Raw genomic sequence first — 23,811 nt, forward strand, 5'->3', positions numbered from 1 at the left:
TTTAATAGACATATAACGATCACAATTCATTTTTGTATTTTATTTTAGGGATATCTCAATGACACTGCGAATAAAAATAAAATGTATATTCAAAAGCTGAATCGCTTTTAAATCCTCGTACCATTATTCAATTCTTTTTAAAGTATCATTATTCAATTCTACTTAAAGACACTCTTTCCTTCTCAAGAAATCTCATAGTCAGCATCAGCAACTAAGTTTAACAATTCAGTTTTAATTGGATCTATTCTGATTCCTTTAACCTATTTTCCTATTTAACATACCTAAGTTAAATCATTATTAGGTATTTCTGAACAATTAAGGAATAGTATTTATATTAAAATATTTATTCCAGTTTCAAGCCTATTCCCACTTTGCACCATTATTGGTTCACCCAGTAAACAGCACGGAGGTATCCAAAGCAGATTAATAGCCAATCAGCCTAAATACAACGCAGGTGATTGCTCACAATTCACTCCGATTACCATGCAGCCAGCCGCATTCCCACTATGCCATTGTTCCAATTTAAGCCGCAAGGGAAAAAGGCCTGTATTTGCTTGGCACAGCTGTATATAAAAGCTATTCTGGCTTGTCCCATTTAAAGCATCAAAGGGCAATTAGGTTTTACATTCGGCGTCAGAGCCGCGCGCTCAATCTAACTTTAACCTCTAATACCGACCAGTCAAAGTGACTGACTCCGCGTTGCATACAGCTTTTTCGCTTGTCCTTTCAGTCTCAGTTCCAATTAAAACTTTCGAGCTGACTAACTCTTGATATTAATTGATAAATAAGTAGGTATCTGTTTACCGTTTCGCGGTGGATCAGCTCGGATGGAAAGACAACAAAGTCTTGCGGATCCGAGCAAAGTGATTTAAAGTTTCGATTAAGCCTCGATTCCCCGGTCATCTTCCAGGGAAGTTTCTGTTATCGCGGAGATGACACAAGAGCGCTCAGGTTGGAGCAAAATATTATTTTAAGGTAATTAAACCTTTCAGTATAGAAAAGATTAGAAGGACGCTTGATTAGATCAACTTGTTGTGTATTTGCATGTATAAGCAGGTATATGTTACACACAAGTAATTTAACTTAATATTTAATAAATTAAATATTCGACTAAGTCGCCTTTACTTCGAACATTATCAGTTGATAGCACATATTAAAAGTATAGATAATATGGGTTTTGAAAAGTTTTCGAAATGGCGAAGCCATGAGGGTTGGTGAGACTAGTGCCCGTGCCCGTTTTGACCTTATTCTAGTAATGAATAAGGTCAAAACGGTTAAGTGTGGCTGCGGGATAAATGTGGCTGGTCTTCTTATTGGGGCCTGTTTACACATTGTTGTTGTTGTCTTAAGACAACCCAGAGGTGCAGAGGGCTATCACAAGGCCGCACCACGCCTTTCTATCTTCAGCGACCCTTCTGGCCTCACTCCACTTCAGCCCGATCGCTCGTAGTTCACTGACAGACCGTTGCCAAGAGTGTACATAGGCCGCCTGGAGCCATGACTTCCGTCCAGCGGTTTCTTCGCTCCGAATGGTTTTTGGCCAGAAAACGAGGATCTACTCAGGGACTTGTTGGCAAAGATTTGGAGTTTATTCGTTAGGCCGTTACTCACTCTCCTAGTTTCACAGCCAAAATGCAAAACAGATTTCACAATGGATTCGAAGATCCGAAAGTGTTAAGACATTGATTCGCGTTTATTGCGAGTAAATACATTTGCCACTAAACGAAAGCAGTAAGTAGCAATTGTATGAACTTGCAATAAACACTAGCCAATGTGAAAAGAGGCTCCAATGTGAAGGCCAGCCACACTTACCCTTATTGACATTAATAGGCAATCTTAATAATATATAGCAACTCAATTGCCTGTGCTATATGCCTTCGATAGAACAATCTGAACAATACTAGGGCAGAAAATAAACACTCAGTTAAGCTTCGTGACAATTTATTGTCAATTCAGGATTGCGTGTTTGTACACCATTGACACTAAATAACATGATTGTAAAGTTTTCCCAACGAAGTTTGAATGAAATAGATTAAATTGAATGAAATATACGATAAGATAAAACCAGCCACTCACGGGTTCTTGGTTATTTTAATAATCATTTATTTTCTTACTAAAGATATATTAATTGATAAATTAAATCAAAGACTTGATAATAAAAACTATAAGTAAAATAAAACTAAAATATGACTAAATTAGATCTAAAATAAAACTAAAATAAATCTAAAAATTCATTTTCGTTATATTAAAACGTTCGAGTACAAGCCGGTAGTTAGTGATACTAACGGACTAGAGAAGCGCTTGCTTCGGAAAATGGTTAAGTCAATATGGATAAGTGTGGCATATGGGTAAGGATGGCTGGACATTAGGGCCTGTTTATACATTACGAGTTCATACATTTGTAGCTTGCTTGCGTTTAGTTCGGGGTGCCGCGAGTCTTTGATGCTATACCTACTTAATCTAGACCGTGGACCTATATATCTAACCCGACAGATTTAAACCACGCATTTCTAATGTCATAAGAAGCAAAAATGTTATCTATGACTTTTGGTTAAATACGGCAAAAAAAATCTGTATTTTTTTTTTGCACACGACACGTTATTTCGTTTTACATCTTAACGAATAAGTAAAGTTTAATTTATTTATTTACAGATAAATAATTTGCGAGTTCCCTTTCAAACTTTAATGTCTGTCAGAAGGTATGTCTAAACCAAGTCGCATAGTGGCAGCATCGCAGCCAAAAAGGCTTTTTTCACTGAGTTATTACAGAAACTATTTTTTACAAGAATTTTTAGAAGCACCAAACTCCCCAGGAGGCTCGCCTAAAATCATGGAACTCACAACTCAACGACACGTCGTTACGCATACCAGCTGCGGAACTCCTGCCTCCAGGGGGAAAGGAAAACTGGGCAGTATGGAAAGCCCTTAACCGACTTCGAACGGGAGTTGGTCGGTCAAAAGATAATCTTCTGAGATGGGGTATTGGCCGACAAGGTGATATTTTCTGCGAGTGTGGAGTCCTCCAAACAACAAAACACATGATCAAATGTTCCCTGTGCTCAACGATGTGCACTGAGGAAGATCTCCTGAGGGCTACACCCAGAGGGCTAGAAGTGGCAAAGCATTGGCAGACGAGAATTTAATTTATAAAGTGTGATCCCTTTACACGAATGAGAAGACAAGAATTGACATTATCTCTAAAATAAGACCGATTACAGAAAACTTTTTATGACATTTTAGTCTCTAAGTGCGGTCAAGAATACACCATTTAAAATCTGTCGGGTTATATAAGCCCACGATGTATAGTACAGACATATACTGCTCAAACTAACAGTTTAATCTAAAAAGTAAATATTAACCACTCAACATTTCGTTCTCGGTCCCGTGCCACTTATCCAACCGCGGCGATCATCGCCTCCAATATCGCAGATAACACGTTTCATGGCAAAAGGCGGTTATCCGAAAGTGGACCGGAGGCTTATTCAGAAGCTGGACTTCGACACCGACGTAATACTGATTCAATATGCATATAGATTGCTTGAAAGCCTATAAGCACTATCTTAACTATTATATCAGCCACAAATAGCCACTGCTGAATACGAGTAGGCACTCGTAGCTGCAAGCCATTATGGCTTGGTCAGATTATTAATCGGCATATCATTAATGACTTTTTCACGGTTTGCCAATTAACACTCTTTTTACTTTAGTGGCTATCATATTCAATATATTCATTGCTAGCACTAACTCAATTTTTGGTTCTTTACAGTTAGTTATTCAAGTAAATCATATTGTCTCTGGATGTACACAGACATACCGATATCCCACCCGATGAATTTTACGCAAAAGGTTGAGCTTTCAACGTATACCAGTACCCCTAGTGTAAATAAATTCGATTTCGAAACGTGTCGTACGCGTTTGCGTTTTGTCTCATTTTATATTGGATTTAGAAAGAGCGCGCCAAGCGGGACGTTTTGGAAACTCAAAATCCTATACAAAATGAGACTTAACGCAAACGCGTTCGTCACGTTATGATGTCGATCAAATTTACACTAGGGGTACAGATGTGGCCTGTAACACGAGAAAATAATGAAAACATATGTATGTAGGTATACTCTTCAAACGATAAAAAAATGTTTAACAACATTTAAAAATTATGAATCTTTTACTTTTTTAATTGACGTTGCCTGACACAGTTGTCACGCTTTGAACAGAACGAAATTCGCAATACATTTCATTTTAGAATAAACTTTGAAGTGTAATGAAAATCAAAACTCGAGTTATTTTTATAAGCTACTGAACATATGTTGATCAGTATGAGGTGTACTACCTACTGTTTAAATTATTGATCCTGTTAAAGGCTATACCCGGTATGCCGTGCTTGCATTGGTAAAAATTAAAGCTCCCGCCATTTTATAACCACGTGTACTCTCTATAAGTTGCCATAGTGCAAGCCCCACGAAAAAAACGTTAGCTCCGAAGTTTTGTCTAAACCAGTCGTTCGTTAGAGAAAATCCTCTGAAACTGCACAGTGCGCGACTATACATTATTTATTTATATGTAAAAAAATATGTTTTCGATATCATTTTCAAACGTCAAATGCATTCAAGAATAAGGCCCCGAGCGGGCAGCGCCAAACCGAACTTGGCGTGAAATCAAGCCGTTACAGCCCCGGGGCTATTCTGAATTTTATGAAGAAAAGGAAATTTACGACTAACTACTCTTTTAAAACTGGAATTTGTGAGCGCAGTTTGCAAGTCTACTACCTGAAATATACTGCAGCGCGTAAATATTGTTTAGATTTTGTAAAGGGATAGTCCATTTTCTTATTCTATGATTTAAATTTCTTGGATGTAACAAATATAAACTGCAATGCATATCATATACGTATACATATAGAGAAAAATTGAATTGGAATTCGAGCCAATCGTGCAGTCTAACGCAACTAGTTGCGGACAATCGCGCGCGTGATGCGAACTTATCAACCAATCGCGTTGTGGCGTTAGACTGCACGATTGGCTCGAATTCGTGTGAGTGACATCATTTTAATGGCCCCGTTCTTATTGTCCGTAAGGTCCGTCCCTAGATATATGATATATGTCAACGGACCAAATCCACCGGTGGCCGAGACGGGAATCGAAACCGCGTCTTCAGCTTACGCAAAATAATAATTCATAAATTAATTTGATTTAATACTTAATTGAATAATATAATTATTATACTAGCTTAAACAGGTAAGAGACATCTTAGCAAGTAGGTAATTTTGTTAGGTGAAAGTCTATTCTGAAAGTCACACATGAAACTACTTCACCGGCCATAAAGGCAGCCCAACAAATCGGAAGCACGGGCATCCCATCAAGCCCCGACACGTGGCGCCGTCCGGCAAAAGAGACGGGCAATTATCGGCGCTGTCCGGCGTCCGGCACCGGCCAATTACGCCGGGCCCGGGGGGCCGCTGCTCATTAAAGGGAACAACCCGTTGACGGAAATGCGATCAAATTAACGGTGCCGCGCGGGAGCCGGACGGCATATTACCTGGCCGCGTATTCCTGAACACGCACGAGTCGAGACTTACCTAACTCTATAAATCTATGACCTTGAGGTTGGTAGTGACTATGTGTAAACAGAGAGCGTAGTTATACTGGTTTGTCTAAGTATATGATGCTTGAAGTGATGGGAATAAGCGTGGGCTGTCGCTGTGAGCTGTGACCAATTACTGGAAACAGATACCAGTTATATCGAGATTTGCTGTATAAGAGAGTTATATAGCCTGCTGTGATTAAATTGTACAGTCGTTGTAGGCTGGAGTGTAATAATTCAATATGACAGGCTGTTTGTCAATATTTCTAGAATCTTTTGACCTGAGCAAATGTTTACAGCCATAAAGCAATTTAAATATTTCATCTGAATTGGACTAATATACCTGTACAAAAAGAATAAAAAGAAGTAGAACTTGTTACGTGTGCTAGACATAAATTAGGCGTCTTAGGTTGCGCTGTGTGTAAGATCTAGTATTGAAACATATTAGACTAAATATTCAACCAAATAAATATTTCTATTTCATATATTTTTCAAATGATTCAAACTAGGCCACCCCACACCCATATTTAAGCTTCTTTGGATCAAGTTCCCACAATACGACAAGCTAGGTACCTAGTCAAAAGCCGTTTCAGAACACCGCGCTTAATATTTAGAATTAATTTTGCCTACAACGCCTGCACCTGTTTTCGCCGGTTCATTCAGCTGCAAATTTCCCGAACCATAATTCTCGACAACACAAGACGAAGGCAACGACGTTCGCAATTTATTAAAAGCGCGGATTCGCGCACCTGAGACTTCATTCCAATTGCCTGCAAAACTCGAGTGAATCGTAACGTAACCTGAGGCAGTCCAATAATTAGCGCCCTATCAGTGTCTACAATTTATACGGCACTCAAAGTCTCGCTACGCTGGTATTCTCAAAAATATGAATCGTCTACCTAACCATGCTTAAGCGATAGGAACAGCTTGTCTCGACTCTAGAGCTTCAGCCTATATGTGCGTAGATATAGCGGTGACATTTGCCTGCACTATCACCTTGAGTGTAGCAATGGCAGCGATTAGCATTTGCATGGCATTTGTGTAAGGTCAACGTCTGCACGCACTTTTGTAGGCGATAATGATTTGTGAGCGGAAATGGGAGTCGCGCTTGACCTGGATATGCGAATAAAAGAAAGAATGCAATGGTTTTTGTAGAATGTTTCGTTGTTTAATGTCGCAGTTTCAGTCGAATGCACGCTTGGGTTCAAAGATTGCTAGAGGATAGTCTCTAGCAAGCTTTAGACTTCTTGTGTTTAGAGGGAAGTATAGCAACTCATATTATTTTTCGGATCCTAGCGAAATATAGTAGAGCTGATCCCAAATAATGGAAAAAGGACAAGGAGAAGAAGACGAAGACCAAACTTCGGACAAGATTGCGAAAAACGAATAACAGCAGCGCACATACATACTACTTATTAACAGTTGTAATTTTATTGTAAAAATCTTTAAGAACTGTAGGTAGGATATACATATGTATATCGGTTGATTTTGAACCCTACTGCTTTGTACCTTGAAATATAGGTGGCACCAAACAATCAATTTAATTGTAGGGTTCCAACTGTACATTATATCGCGAGCTGCGGAACGTAATTAGCTCGCCTCATCAATTCGTGATTAAGCACCCTTCCCGTGAGGCCACACGATTTCGGCTCTGTCACCAAAGGGCGAGGACCATAATCGTGTGCACGAGGCAACTAAGTAGGTAATTTCCTTGAATGGCGGGGTTGGTTGCCTAACACTGTTGGGGTTTTCGCAAATCTCTTGTTTTACAGTGTATTGCGGGTTAAATAGAGAATAAATTGCCATCTTGACGGTATACAATATATACCAATTGAAGGGAAAATCAACCAATCAAAAGGTTTCAATACGGACTCTAGTACTAAAATCCTATCAAATAGGCTTGGGTTAGAACTAGCTTAAAACTCCTATTAGGTCAATTCACCAGCACCTTCCAAGATTCGATTGAATCATATAAAGCAATGTACCTAAAACACAATCTTGTGAGTTACGTTGCTTGCTTCCGCAAGGAATTTTGGTCAGGAATTTCTCGAGACACTTTATGCCGTTAGATCAAACTATTAGTTGCAAGCAGTCTAATTTTCCATTTTAAAATAACGATCACGCATATAAAGTCACAGTCTATTTCTGTTTTGCATAACATCACCTATATTTCTCATATCCTAAAAGTAATAAAGTCAGTATGTTCGCAACAATTTTCATTGAAAGTTGTTAAAGTCCACGTCTTCCTATATGCTCGCTAAATGTTATCTTCCTTTAGAAGTTAGGAGTCCGTCCGGGGGCGGTTGCGTGTGTTGCATTTTTAATTATGTCGTTTTATTGAACTTCCACTCATTCAGCGTTTGTTTACTAAGTTCATACCGAGTTATATTAAATAAATAAGCAGCTTTTTAAAATTGATCAAAGTTTAAAAAGATCTTGTGTAAGTATATAATAAAATCATCGCAATTCAGCATGCAGACAGCATGTCAGGTAATGTAACTTGCGCTATTATATTGATTACATTTAGATATTTAGATGTTTCTTGCCGGTCCATATTGGATACCCTCCAATTGAGGTGGGATTTAAATCTTCTCGGGTCAGAGGTGTAGGGTTAGAGCCTGTGTAGCTTTATTTGACGTTCATAAGCGCATTGTAATATGCCTACTTGAATAATAAACTATCTTTATGTTATCTTTATCTTTAATTTCTCTGACAATTGCTGTTTCATGAAAAACCTTTCAACGTATACCTACGTCAAATTTGCAACTTTGAGGTAGCTTTCGTTTTTTAGCTTTTCTTCCACGTTGCAGTAAAACTTTTCACTGAAGTATTGCTTAAACTTGCCAACCATAGGAAAAGAGGAAAGCTAGCTATATCTATCCCAGTATAGGAAATTCTTTCGCTTGCTGAAGTCAGCAACTACTGTGACAAGGGTCCAAGCACTCCATCCATCCACGCACGACGTGACACGTCCCGCTGATTAAATTAATAAACGGTTTCATCAGCACTAATGAAAATCGAGCGTCTAAGAGCAACATTGATTGAACATTCCTGAAGTTTCTGTGATCGATCACGACTCAAACTGATTTGATATCAGCAAATACATTGTTTAATAGATATTGCAGTTATTAAATTTAGTGTGTAAATCAAGCTTGTACCTTTATTCCAGCTAGAGCAATGTGGAAATAGCGGTAGACCATATTCAAAGTAAAATCCATCCTAAGCAATAAAATTATAACTCTAGAAAACGTGCGAGGGTCAGCTACATTAATATTGTCATCTTCGCGTTGTCAAGAAAAAATTTCGCTTCGTTCAAACATCTTATCTTTAGGAAGTTATTTATGAGATATCTAAACGAACACTTTTTTTTATGGAGGATAGGCAGGCGTTTGACCACGATCACACCTGATGGTAAGTGATGATGCGGTCTAAGGTGGAGCACGCTTAACTATGAGATACCTATTTACTTTAGCCTTGGAGATAGAGAAGATATTCAGATTGTACTCATGTGGAAGTCATTACTCGGGCAGGGCATTCCACTCCTTGGCAGTCACCAAATCAACAAATTCAGATACCACAGTTAATTTTATTTGATTCGCATATAAATTAAGCCTCTAGTTCGTACGAAGCCATATATGACAGTTATAAAAAGTCTCTATTGACAGCTATTAAAGTTCAAATTTAAACAAATTATTTTATATGACATGTCCTAGAGCGTTAAATTGAGTACTGACACTTGACAGACAAACGAAGAAGTGTTTAAACGAACAAAACCGTTCGGAAAAACATCAAAAAATCTCTCCCGTGCGCTAAAACAAGGATTTGACACAAACGCTTGGAAGCTGTTGCCACTTCGCATGGATGGCACTCAAAACAAGCGCGTTTGTTTGGTCTAGGTACTCCAACACATACTGTCTGTGGTATCATCGTCCAATAAACTATGAATGCCTTCACCGGATTGTATGGAGTCGAAATAGAAAACAACCAACGAGGTGCTTCGTCATCTTGATGGGCAATTACAGTGAATGTTAGTTCGGGAAAACATTTTATTACGCACTTGTGTTCATATTCGTTCTTTATTTGGTTTCTTCGTAATAATGTCGATGCTTTGTCCATTTAATATTAACTTGGATTTATGGACGAAGTGTTTTTTTATTTACTTTATCTGATAATCTTTGTTTGACCAAGCGAGAGCGAAGCGAGAATTCGTAATTTCGAATGTCCGTTTGTCCGGCTATTCTACACATACACCCGCAACTCGACTGGACAACTCCATTGCGCATCGTGTGACCGCATCTTCAAAACAAAGTTTGGTTTTGCGAGCCACATAAGGGCATTTCATAATCCGGACAAGAATTGTTGATGGAGTCGCCATTGCCGGATACGGCAAGGAAGGAGGACTCTTCGTAATAATGTCGATGTTTTGTCCATTTAATATTAACTTGGATTTATGGACGAAGTGTTTTTTTATTTACTTTATCTGATAATCTTTGTTTGACCAAGCGAGAGCGAAGCGAGAGCGAAGCGAGAATTCGTAATTTCGAATGTCCGTTTGTCCGGCTATTCTTCTCCAAATGCGGAAAGCATTTCTGAACCTATTTATTCTCGTGAAATTAAGTGATTTATTTATTTATTTGATCTTTATAGCACGATACTTAATATCTGACTTAATGCCTTGAGGCCTTCTCTACCAGTCAACCAATGGACTAAATCAGAGATCAAATTACACGAATTGCAAGGTATTTTAAAGTAAATTAAATTTTAATCAAGACATAGTATAAGTGTTAATACAAAAAACAGTAAGTATAGTTTAAACATACAGATATACTTTTACAAATATTTTTTGTACCTATGTGGATTATCAGGAGGACGGTGAAGGAAGTTTGTCTAGGAACAATTCTTTAAGAAAAGAGCGTACTCTCATCTTAAAGGCCGGCAACCCATTTACAACCCCTCCGGTGTTGCAGGTGTCCATGGGCGGTGGTAATCGCTTACCTTCGGATGATCCGTCTGTTTGTTTGCCTCCTCCTTCATAAAAAAAAGGAAATGCTTGCGTAACATGCGCTTGAAAGTGAATTTGGTCTGCGCCTGATAGAGTAGGAGAAAGTTCCATAATAGTGTGGCTGCCTAGAAAAACTTCCAATAAGAGCATAGATTTGTTTATTCAGTATTTCTTAATTTTACAAAGTGGCGATGGCGGAGCTCCGGGACCTCCGAGTTCACGAGGTACAAGCTAGTAGAAAGACACATTTATTTACAAGGTGGAGCAAAAATACTTTTTCTCTTAATTTTTCGTAATCAGAACATGATAGCCACTATACCCTTAAACGGATCCCCACTATTCTTGTTACATCCTGTATAAGTACTTAAAGTGGCGCATCGTTAAACAATAAAATCTAAGAATGCCATGCTTGCTTGCTTCCGGACCTGCTTACTGTATTGACGACCAGTTTGGCCTAGTGGGTAGTGACCCTGCCTACGAAGCCGATGGTCCCGGGCTCAAATCCTCGTAAGGGCATTTATTCGTGTTATGAGCATAGATATTTGTTCCTGAGTCATGGGTGTTTTCTATGTATTTAAGTATTTATAAATATTTATATATTATATATATCGTTGTCTAAGTACCCTCAACACAAGCCTTATTGAGCTTACTGTGGGACTTAGTCAATTTGTGTAATAATGTCCTATAATATATAATAACCAATAACTTTACGGCAACTTCAGAAATGAAGTCGATGCCATGAATAAGCAGTTCACCAAACAAAACTTTCATGGGTTTTGTACTCGTAATTGCCGAGATAAATCAAGATACTATGACCCCAAAATTTACAGTCTTAAGTAAAAATGTACCCGATAGAATCTGACCATTCATAGACGAGTGGTAAAGCGATTCCTACTCATGCGCGCACTAAAATTCCTTGGAACGTACATACACGAGGTATCATTTAATATATTCTATTATTTAGTGAAGGATTGATCTTAAGGGAACCAGAGTAGTGTTGATAGTAATTATTATCCCAAACACGTGTTACATTTGTGTATGTTACGTTTTGACACGACGGAATACCTGTTGTTGGAAATGTTTGAAGTACGCGACATCTATTATTAACTTGCTTACTCGTGTATGTACAAACAATTACAATATATTATACAGTGTGTATTTCCGATACGACCACATTATCAAATGGTAATTAGTTTAGGCTTTAATGAACACACTTTCGTGGTTTTTATAAACACGGACGACGTTTATTTTTCCATCTAAATAATTTAGCAAGCAATGTTCACTACTTTGTTTTAACTCAAAACGTCGCATTTATGACGCGACGTCACGACTGTCACACGTGATCACGAAAAATTTGTGGTTAAGAGTAAATTAATAATTTCTTTCAGTGCCCCTAGTGTCAATTTATTCAATGGCGTAACGTGGTGTTTGCGTTAGTTTTGATTTTGTATGGGATTTTGAGTTTCCAAAACGTTCCGCTTGGTGCGCTGTTTCTAAATCTCATACTAAATGAGACAACGCAAACGCGTACTTCACGTCACGAAATCGAATAAATTTACATTAGGGGCTCTGAATCATTTCATACTACTAAAACCTACGTCTCGTTTAAGTTTGTGGTTAAGTATATCAAAAATAAAATAAAACCGGCCAAGAACATGTTAGGCCATGCTCAGAGTAGGGTTCCGTAGTTACTCTTCCGTCACAATAAATAAACTGGAGCTTAAAGTATGGTAGATTGTTAAACAAGGGATGAACTCTGGGTGTACGTCTTTTTACTATGAAGGGGAAACTTTTTGCGATAACTCAAAAACAGCTAAACTGATCAAATCCGCTATAGTTTTCATTTAATGTCTTTCTTAAGCTCTACTTCCAAGATTTTTTTCATATTTTTTCGACCTATGGTTCAAAAGTTAGAGGGGGGGACACATTTTTTTTTCTTTCGGAGCAATTATCTCCGAATATATTCACTTTATCAAGAACTGTTTGTTGAAGACCCCTGTTAGTTTTGAAAGACCTTTCCAACGATATCCCACACTGTAGGGTTGAAGCAAAAAAAAATGTTCACCCCCTTTACGTGTAGGGGAGGTACCCTAAAAAAAAAATTAGATTTTATTATACGACTTTGTCGGCTTTATTGATTTATTATTATAAAATTTCAGCTTTCTAGCACTAACGACCACGGAGCAAAGCCTCGGTCAGACAGACAGACAGACAGACAGACAGACAGACATATTGTGAATAATTTATAATTAGGTTGTGGTTTATAGGTTTACGTTGTTCTTTTATGCATTAGACCCCTTCTAGGTGAAGGCCTCCTCCATGGACTTCCACTTATCTCTATCCTTAGCTATATGGAGCCAGTTTGGTCCAGCTGTTTTTTTTAATATCCTCGTCCCATCTTGTATATGGTTTTATTTTATTTATTTTAAATTAAAAATACACGTAGTATAGAACGGCCATTATAGTTATTACGTCATACATATGCCACACTATACGCGTAGTGAATCTCGAAACATTTAAGTAAATAAGCACTTACTTACAAAGCTAATCATTAATTAGAAGAAGACAAATTGTTGTTAAAATTAGTAAACTATGACTACGAGTACCATAGCACTAAGAGAGTAATGCAAAAAATCATTATTAATTTGAATTTAAAAAACTATATTTTAAAATGTTGTAAAATACATACTTACGTACCTATCTCTTATCGCATTCTTATAGCATTCTACCTTACTCGATTATTCTAAGTCAAGATTTTTTTTTTACAATTTCCAACTGAATAGAAAACCTCATCTTTATATTAAAATCTGCTATAGAAGCTATATTTTGCTTAAATTTTTTAAATCTTAGGTACTTTTCAATTTTCGTTAAGTGTAAATACGTTTTCGTTTTCCACCCACACCCACATCACATTCAACACAAACATTCGAAGATAACCGCCTCACTAGCCTAGACATGAAACGCCAGTTACGGAAAGAGAGACCTAAGCCCTCCTACGTGTACACGTTCAACGCAGCTGGCCAACTTTATTGTCACGCGTGCAATAGAGTATTTAAGAGCAAGTTCGGCCTGGCCAGCCACATTAGGGCTCATGCTAGACAACGTCCATAATGTGTTTATTTGGGGTCGCCGTCATCGAAAACGATGAGGAGGACTATTATATATATACATCACATTTTCAAACACAGCACACGCCCTCACATTACATCCTGATCAATTAAGGCGATAGTAAAGCAGGCCTACCGAACGGAATGCAGTTCCTCGCGAGTTAATCTACATCTTGGGGATTAATATATGGCTGCCACAAATCGAGTAGTGTGTCGCTTGCCGGTGTTAGCTTTCTTGGCGAACTATCGGAACTAATGAGTTTTGGGAAACGATTTTAACTAACAACTTAATGACGAATATTAACAATTTTGGCAATTCAATTGAATTTAAGGTCTGGGGCTACAACCTAACATGCGAGTGTTTATGAAATTTTGGTTTATTGCCTTTTGTACATGCTCCTTACAAAAATGCTCTTAATTCAAAGTGGAATTGTGATTGATTTTGTTAATAAGCAGACTGCTCGTCAATAATTAAAGATTTGTTTAAAACAGGGTTTTAAGAATTTATTTGCTATCATTGTAAAATTGTTTTAACAAATAATTTTCCTCTCTTATTTATTGAAATAGTATTTTGTCGAAGAATGGTGCTTTTGTAGTTCAACCCTATTAATACAATATAATACTCTTAATTTCACACCCCACATAGTTTACAATAAATGTACAGAAACATAAACAAAGACAATTGGATAGAGGTAATAACAGGCTGCCTTATTGCTTAAGAGCGAAATCTTCCAGTGTCGACTACAATAAAATTAGAATACTTAGATGGCAGGTGGTGCAAAGAAATAAATAAATATTGTTGGATATTATGAGACAAATTGACTAAGTCCCACAGTAAGTTCAATGAGGCCTGTGTTGTGGGTACTTAGATAACGATAGATATAATATAAATACATAAATAAATAAGAAATATCCGTGACTCAGGAATCTGTGCTCTTTACACAAATAAATATCCTTACCAAAAAAATATGAAAAGTCGAATTGAACTAGATATATTGTTGAATATCGTTCATACGACTCGGCAGAGACGTTGACAAAGCTCTGATATCTAGTTTCCACCAATTACGCGGGTGAATTGTTGTAAAAGACATCCCTACCGTTGTAGGTACGTGATATATGAAAGCTTCTCTCATTCTTTTTCGTGAAAATCAATGGGTATTATCAGATAACACATTTTTTAACAAGAACCCGTATTCCTTGCTGGTTTTAAAGGCGTGGTATGTAAAACTACAAATAAATGACTGGGATATTGTTTTTTGCCACACCAGCTAGTAAAGGCTCTCTTGAATTGACTTTTAAATGATGATTTTGAATGATTATTTTTTTATTACGTTCATTTGGATTTGATTTCATGTGAATTTTTTGGTATTTCATTTCATAGTTGGTAGTTTTCTCGTGTTGGTGTGGTGAAAATTTTTGTGTTTCACTCGGAGGCAAAGTTTGTTTAACCCTCGTGCATTGAAACCCTCGCAACGCTCAAGATTCCACTTCTCAAACCACTCGTTACGTTCGTGGTTCAATTTTGGAATCTTTCGCTTGCTCGGGTATCAATATTAGCACGAGCGGTTAAACAACAACTTTGCCCCCTTGTAAAACAAATAACTATTTTGCCACACCAGCTGGTAAAGGATCTCTTGATTGTTCAAAAACTGATGATAAAGTTGCATTTTATCCACATGTGTGGCAAAATAATCTGATACAGATTTTGAATGATATACTTATGTTAGCTGGTAAAATTGACTTTTAAAAGATGCTTGTGAATGATAAATATTTAATAACGTTCATCTGTATTTGATTTAGTTTGATATTTTACAGTTAGGAATTTCCTAGCGTTGGTGTGGTGCAAATTTTTTCATTTCACTAGGTGGCAAGATTTGTTTAACCCTCGTACCTTGAAACCCTCGCAATGCTCAAAATTCCACATTTCAAGCCACTCGCTACGCTGTCGATTCAATTTTGGAATCTTTTGCTTGCTAATCCGAGCACCCATTGATACCCATATATATTAGCACAAGCGCTTAAATAACAACTTTGCCTCCTAATTTAGCGATTTTAAGTAAACTTTTTGTTGGTACCTTCTAGGCACTACTAGTACTAACATTTTTAATTAACTGTTCTCAACGTCGCGAACTTAACACAGGAGCGAGGCTAGCGGGGAGGTCGCAAATCTCATGGCGCCAGTACGTTTTTAGTACATACCTGTTCGTGTGGCTATAGATATAGGAGGAGCATGACAAAACTTGATATTAGATAGAATACTTACCAACAACAGTGAGATTGTATCTAAAGCTTGTAGTCTGAGTGTTTCTAAAGTCCACCCGACACCGGTACACGCCCTCGTCACGCCGTTTGACGTCGCGCACAAGGAGTGCGGCCGGCGGCGGCGAGGTGGCGAAGTGTGCGCGCGGCCCAAATACTTCTGGCGCAGACCAGTGCCGCGCTTCGGAGAGCGGCTTGCCTCGCACGTCGAAACTGTAGACAAAAGAAAAATAATTTTGAGGTTTGATAGAAATGAACTCAATAAATCATGTTCTTGGATAGAAACCTTCATGTCCTACTCAATAAAAATAGGTTAACGATACAAACTGGGCGTGCCCGCATATTATCATTAACATAGATTTATGATAAGTTATGAAGCTATGAGTTGGGAAGCTATTCTGGATCTACAAATATTGCAAGTGCCTAGATGAAATAATGTAATTCTGCAGGTACTGAGTCTTTTTAGCTACAGCTCTTAAATTACTTTGCTAACGATGCCCTCCTTAACTATTTACGTTTAAATGGTCGGCATCAGCATAATGCTTCTCAACTTTCAAGTACTTATAAACATTAGACAAAACATGCAATTAAGACAAGGGGTAATCTTCATTTTAATATTTCTCTGAAAGCAATATAAAGCAAGCTATCAAAACGGTCAGATTCAGGAAACTCCAGGGAAACAAAACGTTCGCGTGCTCGGATCCGAATCCTCGTAGCATACCAAAAATAAATGAAGGCGGGATACACTGCAGCTGAAATATTTGTCAGCGGCAGCCGCAACCGCACGTCGCTCATTTGTTTCATATTTGATTTTACCCCAAAGGAATTACACGTTACGGAAACGTTGTACTTTCGTAATGTAATTCAGATGGCAATATAAATATTAAACATTTGTAACTGTCTTTGTATTGCGTACCAAAAAAAATTAAATACTTTAGTTGGTAGACATAAATTCAATTAGTAGGTGATCGACAACTTTAGGTGTTTTTAGTAAAAATGCGTTTTTCCCTATTACTTAAAACTACTTTTCCGTATCAGTTTAAACTAGTTTTCACGGTATTCTGCCACAGACAAATAGTGAAGCGTGTAAGTTTAAATGTGCGTGCGTAGATTGAAGTGAGTTCAAGGACTTAGTCCTGTTGATGATCCTCGAAACGGCTCGAAATATATTTGTAGGGCGATAATCGATCAGAACTACGTAAGTCACCCGTTTAAACACAAACCCCTTTTTTAGAAATCGGGTGAAAAGAGTTACTCGTTAACAAATACAACTTCTGTTATATTGAGATAAAATTATAGCTTTGTTAATATCTACAGGTAAATTACCTGCAAAGATACCCAATAAATTGAATACGCACATCCATCAAAAACCATAACACATCCTGTTTCAGTCATCCATTGATTCCAACGTGACAAACTCGTCACTGAGCGCGACAATGCGACATGTCGAAACTTATTGGTGACGACAGTCACATTGTCAGGCCACACAAAGCCTGAGGCCGGGTTCACAATGTAGGGCTTGTTAATGCTAACAAGCATTGACAGCAATGCGTGAATGCTTGAAGGTTTGAACTATAGATATTGTTTATTGTTAAATACTGGTATTATATTCAGTTCAGAACTACAAAAGTCATACGCAGATGTGGTTTTCTATAAGGTCAATACGGGTAAGTCTCTCTGGTCTAGTGGTGGATATTTAGACATCGATGAGTGATTATTGCGAGTTCATACATTTGTTTGCCACTAAACGCACAATGCAAGTAGCAAACAAAAAAAAAACTCGCTAAACTTAACACTAGTCAACATATACATATTTAAGTCCCAATTTGAAAGCTTGCCACGCTCACCTGAAGATTAAGAGTACTGGTGACTCGAGAACTCCTTGATGCCAATTTTTCTTTTTTACATTGAGGTTTCAGATCCGATTAATATTTGTCGATAAAAATGTAAAAGGCATTATCGATATTATCATTTTAAAATGTAGGTATTGTTAAAGCAAACATGTTGAAATGGCGTTTTAATATAAACTTTCAGATCAATTGATCAAAACTTGCGTCAATGAAACGGCTTCCCTAGTAAGCTTCCTTAAATTTGTACTAAGGTATCTATTTAAGGGCGTCGACTAGCTCGCATGGGTACACGGAGTGGGGGCAAGCAAGCAATGACACCCGCGGCCATTATAGGTAAAATATAATATCCGTCGCATGCGACCGTGCTAGTAAGCGTTGCTCATAGTGTGGAGAAACTTAAAAAAAATCGTTAACCCGCCCACCTACTCCGTGGTCACAGCGCAAGCTAGCTGACGCCCTAACATACTTTTATACATGTTTAATATCTGTCCATTTTATTTTAAATATATTTCTCTTAAATTATTATTCTCTTCAATATAATGTATCTAAGTTATTTTTGTTTCTTCCGATCTCTAATCTGGTTTCCCATTTATTTTTATAATATTTCCACTGCCAGTTGGAGCCGGTTAAAATGCCAATTCATATTTATTCATCCTCATAGCTACGATTTGAATCTAAAACTAAATTTGAGCCGCCTTTTCGGGCGAGAGTCCACTATAGCCAATAACAATAATCCGTTATTCAGCCCCGGGTCGTATGAAAGCGAATAACATTGCGCAGAGCGACAATTCTGACGGCGATGCGGTTCGAATGCTTTTATAGTGTTTTCTGTTCTAAGCTTGTTTTTATAAGGCGTCGTAAAACGTACAAGCGATGGTTAATGCATTTATAATGATCTGTTGGTAAATCGTGAGTGAGTAAATTAAATTTCGGATTTTATACCACGTTTATACGATCCACCTGATGGTTAGCAGCAGCAGTCACCGTAGCCTAAGGCTGTCTGACGGATTACCGAACTTAAATAAAAAAGTTATAGGTAAATAAGTTGAATTCGTCTGCAAAAAAAACTTGATTCGCGTTAAAATGGTCTGTTGTTGAGACTATAGGTAGCTCAAATTCCTCTTGGAGTCTCTGTACAAGGTATCTAAGTATGATTATTATTGTTTTGCTATTATTTATTATGGGGACTTTAATTTAATATACCCGTTTTGGCGTTGAGCAAGATTTAACGATAATAATTTAATCGTCAACGAAAGATTGTCGAGTATAACTCCAGATGCGCAGACTCAGCGATCTATCACCGCCCGCCGGGACCAAAGCTCCGTAATATTTTTAAAAGCAATGCCAATAAATTCCCCAAGTATTTTTCTATAAACATCTTTAAATTCTAAAACCTTTTTAAGCGGATCGCTGGAAAATTTCCGTGACCATTAATCCTCAATCAATAGAAAATATTCATTTTAAAACCCTCAGCTATAATTAAGAAAAATATACTTAGCTTTTAGTCTCCGTTCGACATTTTGTAAGCCCTAATATTGTTATTTATTATTATAACACCGTTTCACAAAAATGTTACTTTTTTATCAGTCTTCGGTATTATTTAGGTCAGTAAGGGAATTTCTTTTCTATTTTCAGCTGACGGGTTTGATGACAGCTATCGTTTGCTTCATGCCTATCGGAGCCGTAGAAAAACTGCGAACGACGGCCGAGTTGGGCAGATTGTTATTTGAGCGCGCGAATTGAGATGCCGGCGGCTTACTTTTTACCAACGATCCGCAAACAAACGGGCCTTTTATCGCTCAATTTGCAGCTGTATTCCGACTCAAATATAACTAATCTAATATAATACTTGAGTATAGATTTCTTTAATGTCAAATATTTGCAGGACTGCAGCGGTATAAAGCCGGGCTTGTTTTTGCGCAGGTAAATAAAGGAAGAAAGTCATTTCGCTCGCCGCGGCCGGCGGATTAAGCTGTAACCTCACATAACTAACCCGGAAAGCATGGGCCATGGTAATTTACTACTGCCGTTTGGTGTAATGCATGCGGGCATGTCTATTCATGAATCTTACAATCGGTTTTGTGCAGTCTGAAAATGGAAACCTCAAATACGTGGGCAGCTGATTTGTGTACAAGTAATATGGCCATATTCATGTTATTTCTGAGTGAATTTCTGCATTGGAAAAGTCGGTAGGATCGGATACTCGCTTCGTATATTCGCTGATATGTATTGACATTTCAGCGATGTGCAGCAAAAACTACTCCGACGATCTGCATAAGGACCATTCATGTTACGAGTAATATATCAATACGTTTTTAATAAACATAATGATTTTTTTCCTTTTTTATGTGAATTATAATAAGAACAATTCTATGACTAACACTGGCTAACGGGCATTGGACCGGAAATCCAAAGATGTGGGTTCTAGTCTCACGTTAGCCAGAGTTGACCACAGATATTATTTTTTTTCATTGTGATTGACATCTGTTTATACAATTTATTAAAACCTACCATATGTTGCCCTCATTCATTGGTTTCCATTTGTGGCGAATTTCACTGCAAAACCTATCCTTTCTTTTCAATAACACTTAAACTTGGCAAGTTTTGCGCTATATCTATCGTCCTTGAATCTCCTGCAGATTTCATTTCATAAGAAGATTACTTGTTATGAGTTGATATAAAGAAACGTATAGAACTTACCTAACTAGTATAAAACGATACTGTACTTCACTCTGTTTTGAAGCTTTGGAGTACAAGGGATTTGTAGTTAAAGGGTGTTGTAGATTTGGATAAGTCCAAGGCAAGGTTAGGGCCCGCGATGTTTGCCGTCCCCGGCTCAGCGAAGGGCCGCATTACAATAAACAAGGGTAAAATTAAGTGCCAGTGCCCTCCATAAATCAGGAGCCCACATGCCCTATGATTTTAATGTAATCGCTAGAAACGTTCAAAAGCCACGGACATAAAAGAAGCGAACACGACTGCATAGCCATAAAGGAGATTACCCCAGAAAAAATTATAGAGGCGTACCGTTTTTTTCAGTCATCGGGAAGGCACCGCTTTTATTTTTATGCAGATTAGCTTTTTCATTTTAATGTCGAGTGACATTGTTTTACTGAGAGAGCACGTGCGCGGATAAAGAATTGTTCTTTACAACTACAACGTACAATGGGAATAGTCATTACTTTTGCGAATACGAGCGTGTTCTTGCGGAGCTTCGTGTAAATAAAAATGCGCACATTATGGCGTCCTGTTGTGATATTCCAATCATTTACGAGTTTCTACTGAATGCGAGCGAGTCGAAGTCTCAAAGTGCTAAATACGGAGTAGATGTCGTCAAGCTCACCATACTTATTAACCTATCGAATGAGCTAATGCTTTTACGGATACTGGAAAGCGATATGTAAATGTACTACATACCTATACGAGGCCTGGATGTTAGTGAGATGACGATATGAGTTGTGCTGGTGTCCGACTTTATTACCTACATTTAACATGAGTATCACATGATTATCCACCTGGTTTCTTGAGCTTAATAGTCGCCTCCAAACCTCCCCTTATAACGACCCCATTCCTCACACAAAGTTTACCTTAAGTTCATATTAGCCTTACTGGATCACTGTTCACTCTGAATACTGATAACGTTGGTCACAATTTATTTATTTATTTATTTATTTATTTATTTAAACCTTTGGGAAACAAACAGGCAAGAACAACACATATAGTTAATCAGATTACACATTCATAAGCCAAACAGTTTCCACTAATGAATAATAACAATTATGTTGCTCAGAAATTAACATTAATATTAAAACATGCAAAACTCAAATAACACTAACTGTTGAAAACAATATTAACAAATTGGCAAGTATGCTGAAATATACTACATAACTAAACAATATTATTATTAGCTGTACATTTTATTGCAGAAACAAACTGCTGTAATGATAAATGGAATATATCAATATCAGAAAATTTTTCATTATAAGTTCTACACGCTCTAGCTAAGAACTTATTTCTTGCATATGTAGTACGACCAAAGTTAATTGCAAATAGGCTTGTGGAGCGAGTTCGCCGATCAGGACATCTAATTGAAATTTTAGACAAAAGATTGGGAGAATCAATAAGGCCATGTATGATTTTGAACAAAAATATCTGATCTCGAATTTCTCTACGGGTTTGAAGAGAGAAATTGTCAGGGCAAAAAGATTTAAATTTATATTTCATTGTTCTGATAAATTTGTTCTGAATTTTTTCAATTGTGTTAATGTGAACATTGAAATGAGGATTCCAGACTGTAGTAGCGTATTCTAAGTTGGACCTAACAAATGCGTTAAAGAGAAGTTGCAGAGTCTTAGGGTTTGTAAAATCCCTGCTTTGTCGGAAAATGAATCCCAACATTCTGTATGCTTTTGCTGAAATTTTGTCAATATGTGAAATAAATTGTAGTTCGCTATCAAGATTTAACCCTAGGTCCTTCACTTCAGACACAATCCTTAAATTTTTGTTGTTTAATGAATAATTATACTCTATCTTATTGCGTTTTCTTGTAAATGTAATGGCACAACATTTTTCGACATTCAAGTACAGTTCATTCATAGAACAATAACAACTCAGTCTATCAAGATCAGCTTGAAGTTTCATACAATCGTCACTTGATTTAATAATGGTGTATATTTTAGTATCGTCGGCATATAATAATAAGTCAGAAAATTTGAAACAATCAACGACGTCATTAATGTAAATGTTGAATAATAATGGACCCAAATGGGATCCCTGAGGTACGCCTGAAGATACGGGAACAAAACTAGAAGTGTATCCCTTTATAGCAACTGCTTGCGTTCTGTCACGCAGGTATGAAGTAAGCCATCTTAAAAGATTCCCGTGAATTCCAAAAGTTTGTAATTTATGAATGAGCAGAGAATGTGAAATTTTATCGAATGCTTTGGAGTAGTCGGTATAAATAACATCTACCTGATAGCCCTTATCCATTGCATTCATCGCATAATCAATCAACTGACATAAATTGGACTCAGTGGAACGCCTATTGATAAACCCATGTTGCTGATTTACCAATTGCGGTCGGACTGCGTAAAACAGAGTGTCGTAAATAATTTTTTCGAACAGTTTAGGAATAACCGACAACTTTGAGATACCCCGATAGTTCTTAATATCATGTTTATTGCCACTTTTATAAATTGGAACAACAATCGATCTCTTCCAACAACATGGCAATGTCCCAGTTCTTAAAGAAAGATTGAATAGTAGGCATATGGGGAAAGCTAACCTAGCACGACAGTTCTTTAAAAATATTGGATATATTCCATCTGGTCCACAGCCTTTAGAAGTCACCAATTCCCTAAGGTAGCTTTCAACTAGACAGGTAGTGATATTAACATTATTTACAAGGCAATTTGAGAAGGCAGTGTTATTTAACAATGGAGTAGATTGGAAAGGTGGCTGAGAGGTAGCATTTTTTACGAAAACTGACTGAAAATAGGTATTAAATAGATCAGCGACTTCTTTGCCGCTATTACCAACACTGTTGCCCAAGAAAACTGTGTTCGGAATCCCGTTAATATTCGTTTTAGACTTTAAAAATGACCAAAAAGATTTTGAGTTATAACGAATGTTATTTTCAGTACGTGAGATAAATAATTTATAGCATGAACTTTCCATAGATTTAATTTTTGCCCGTAGTTTTGAAAATGCTATGTAATCCGCGATTCGTCCATAAATTTTCCATTTTTTATGAGTCTTCGTTTTATTCTTAATCATTTTTATTAAAGGTCGGGAGTACCAGACCGGAAATTTATCATGGCTTGAATTTATTATTTTAGTGGGGATTAGATCATCTATAATACGATTAAGAATATCATAAAAAGTATCGACAGCATTTTCTATACTATCTTGTGGAAGACAAAGTTCCCAATCCACTTTATCCAATTCTGCGTTTACAATGTCGTAGTCAGCTGCGAAGAAACGCCGTACTATACGACCCGCAGGTTTTAAGTAATTA

The 23,811-nt window shown here is 37.3% G+C and overlaps 1 protein-coding gene across 1 annotated transcript in view; it reads right to left on the reverse strand.

Annotated features, from left to right (window-relative positions):
* Window positions 1-23,811, reverse strand: part of LOC133518145 (nephrin) — a 732,429-nt gene that overhangs the window by 250,003 nt on the left and 458,615 nt on the right. The window contains exon 4 of the mRNA XM_061851736.1: window positions 15,950-16,158. Coding sequence (XP_061707720.1) covers window positions 15,950-16,158 — 209 coding nt within the window. The remainder of the gene's footprint in view (window positions 1-15,949; window positions 16,159-23,811) is intronic.

This window comes from Cydia pomonella, chromosome 5, assembly GCF_033807575.1.
Source record: "Cydia pomonella isolate Wapato2018A chromosome 5, ilCydPomo1, whole genome shotgun sequence".
Lineage (NCBI taxonomy): Eukaryota > Metazoa > Arthropoda > Insecta > Lepidoptera > Tortricidae > Cydia > Cydia pomonella.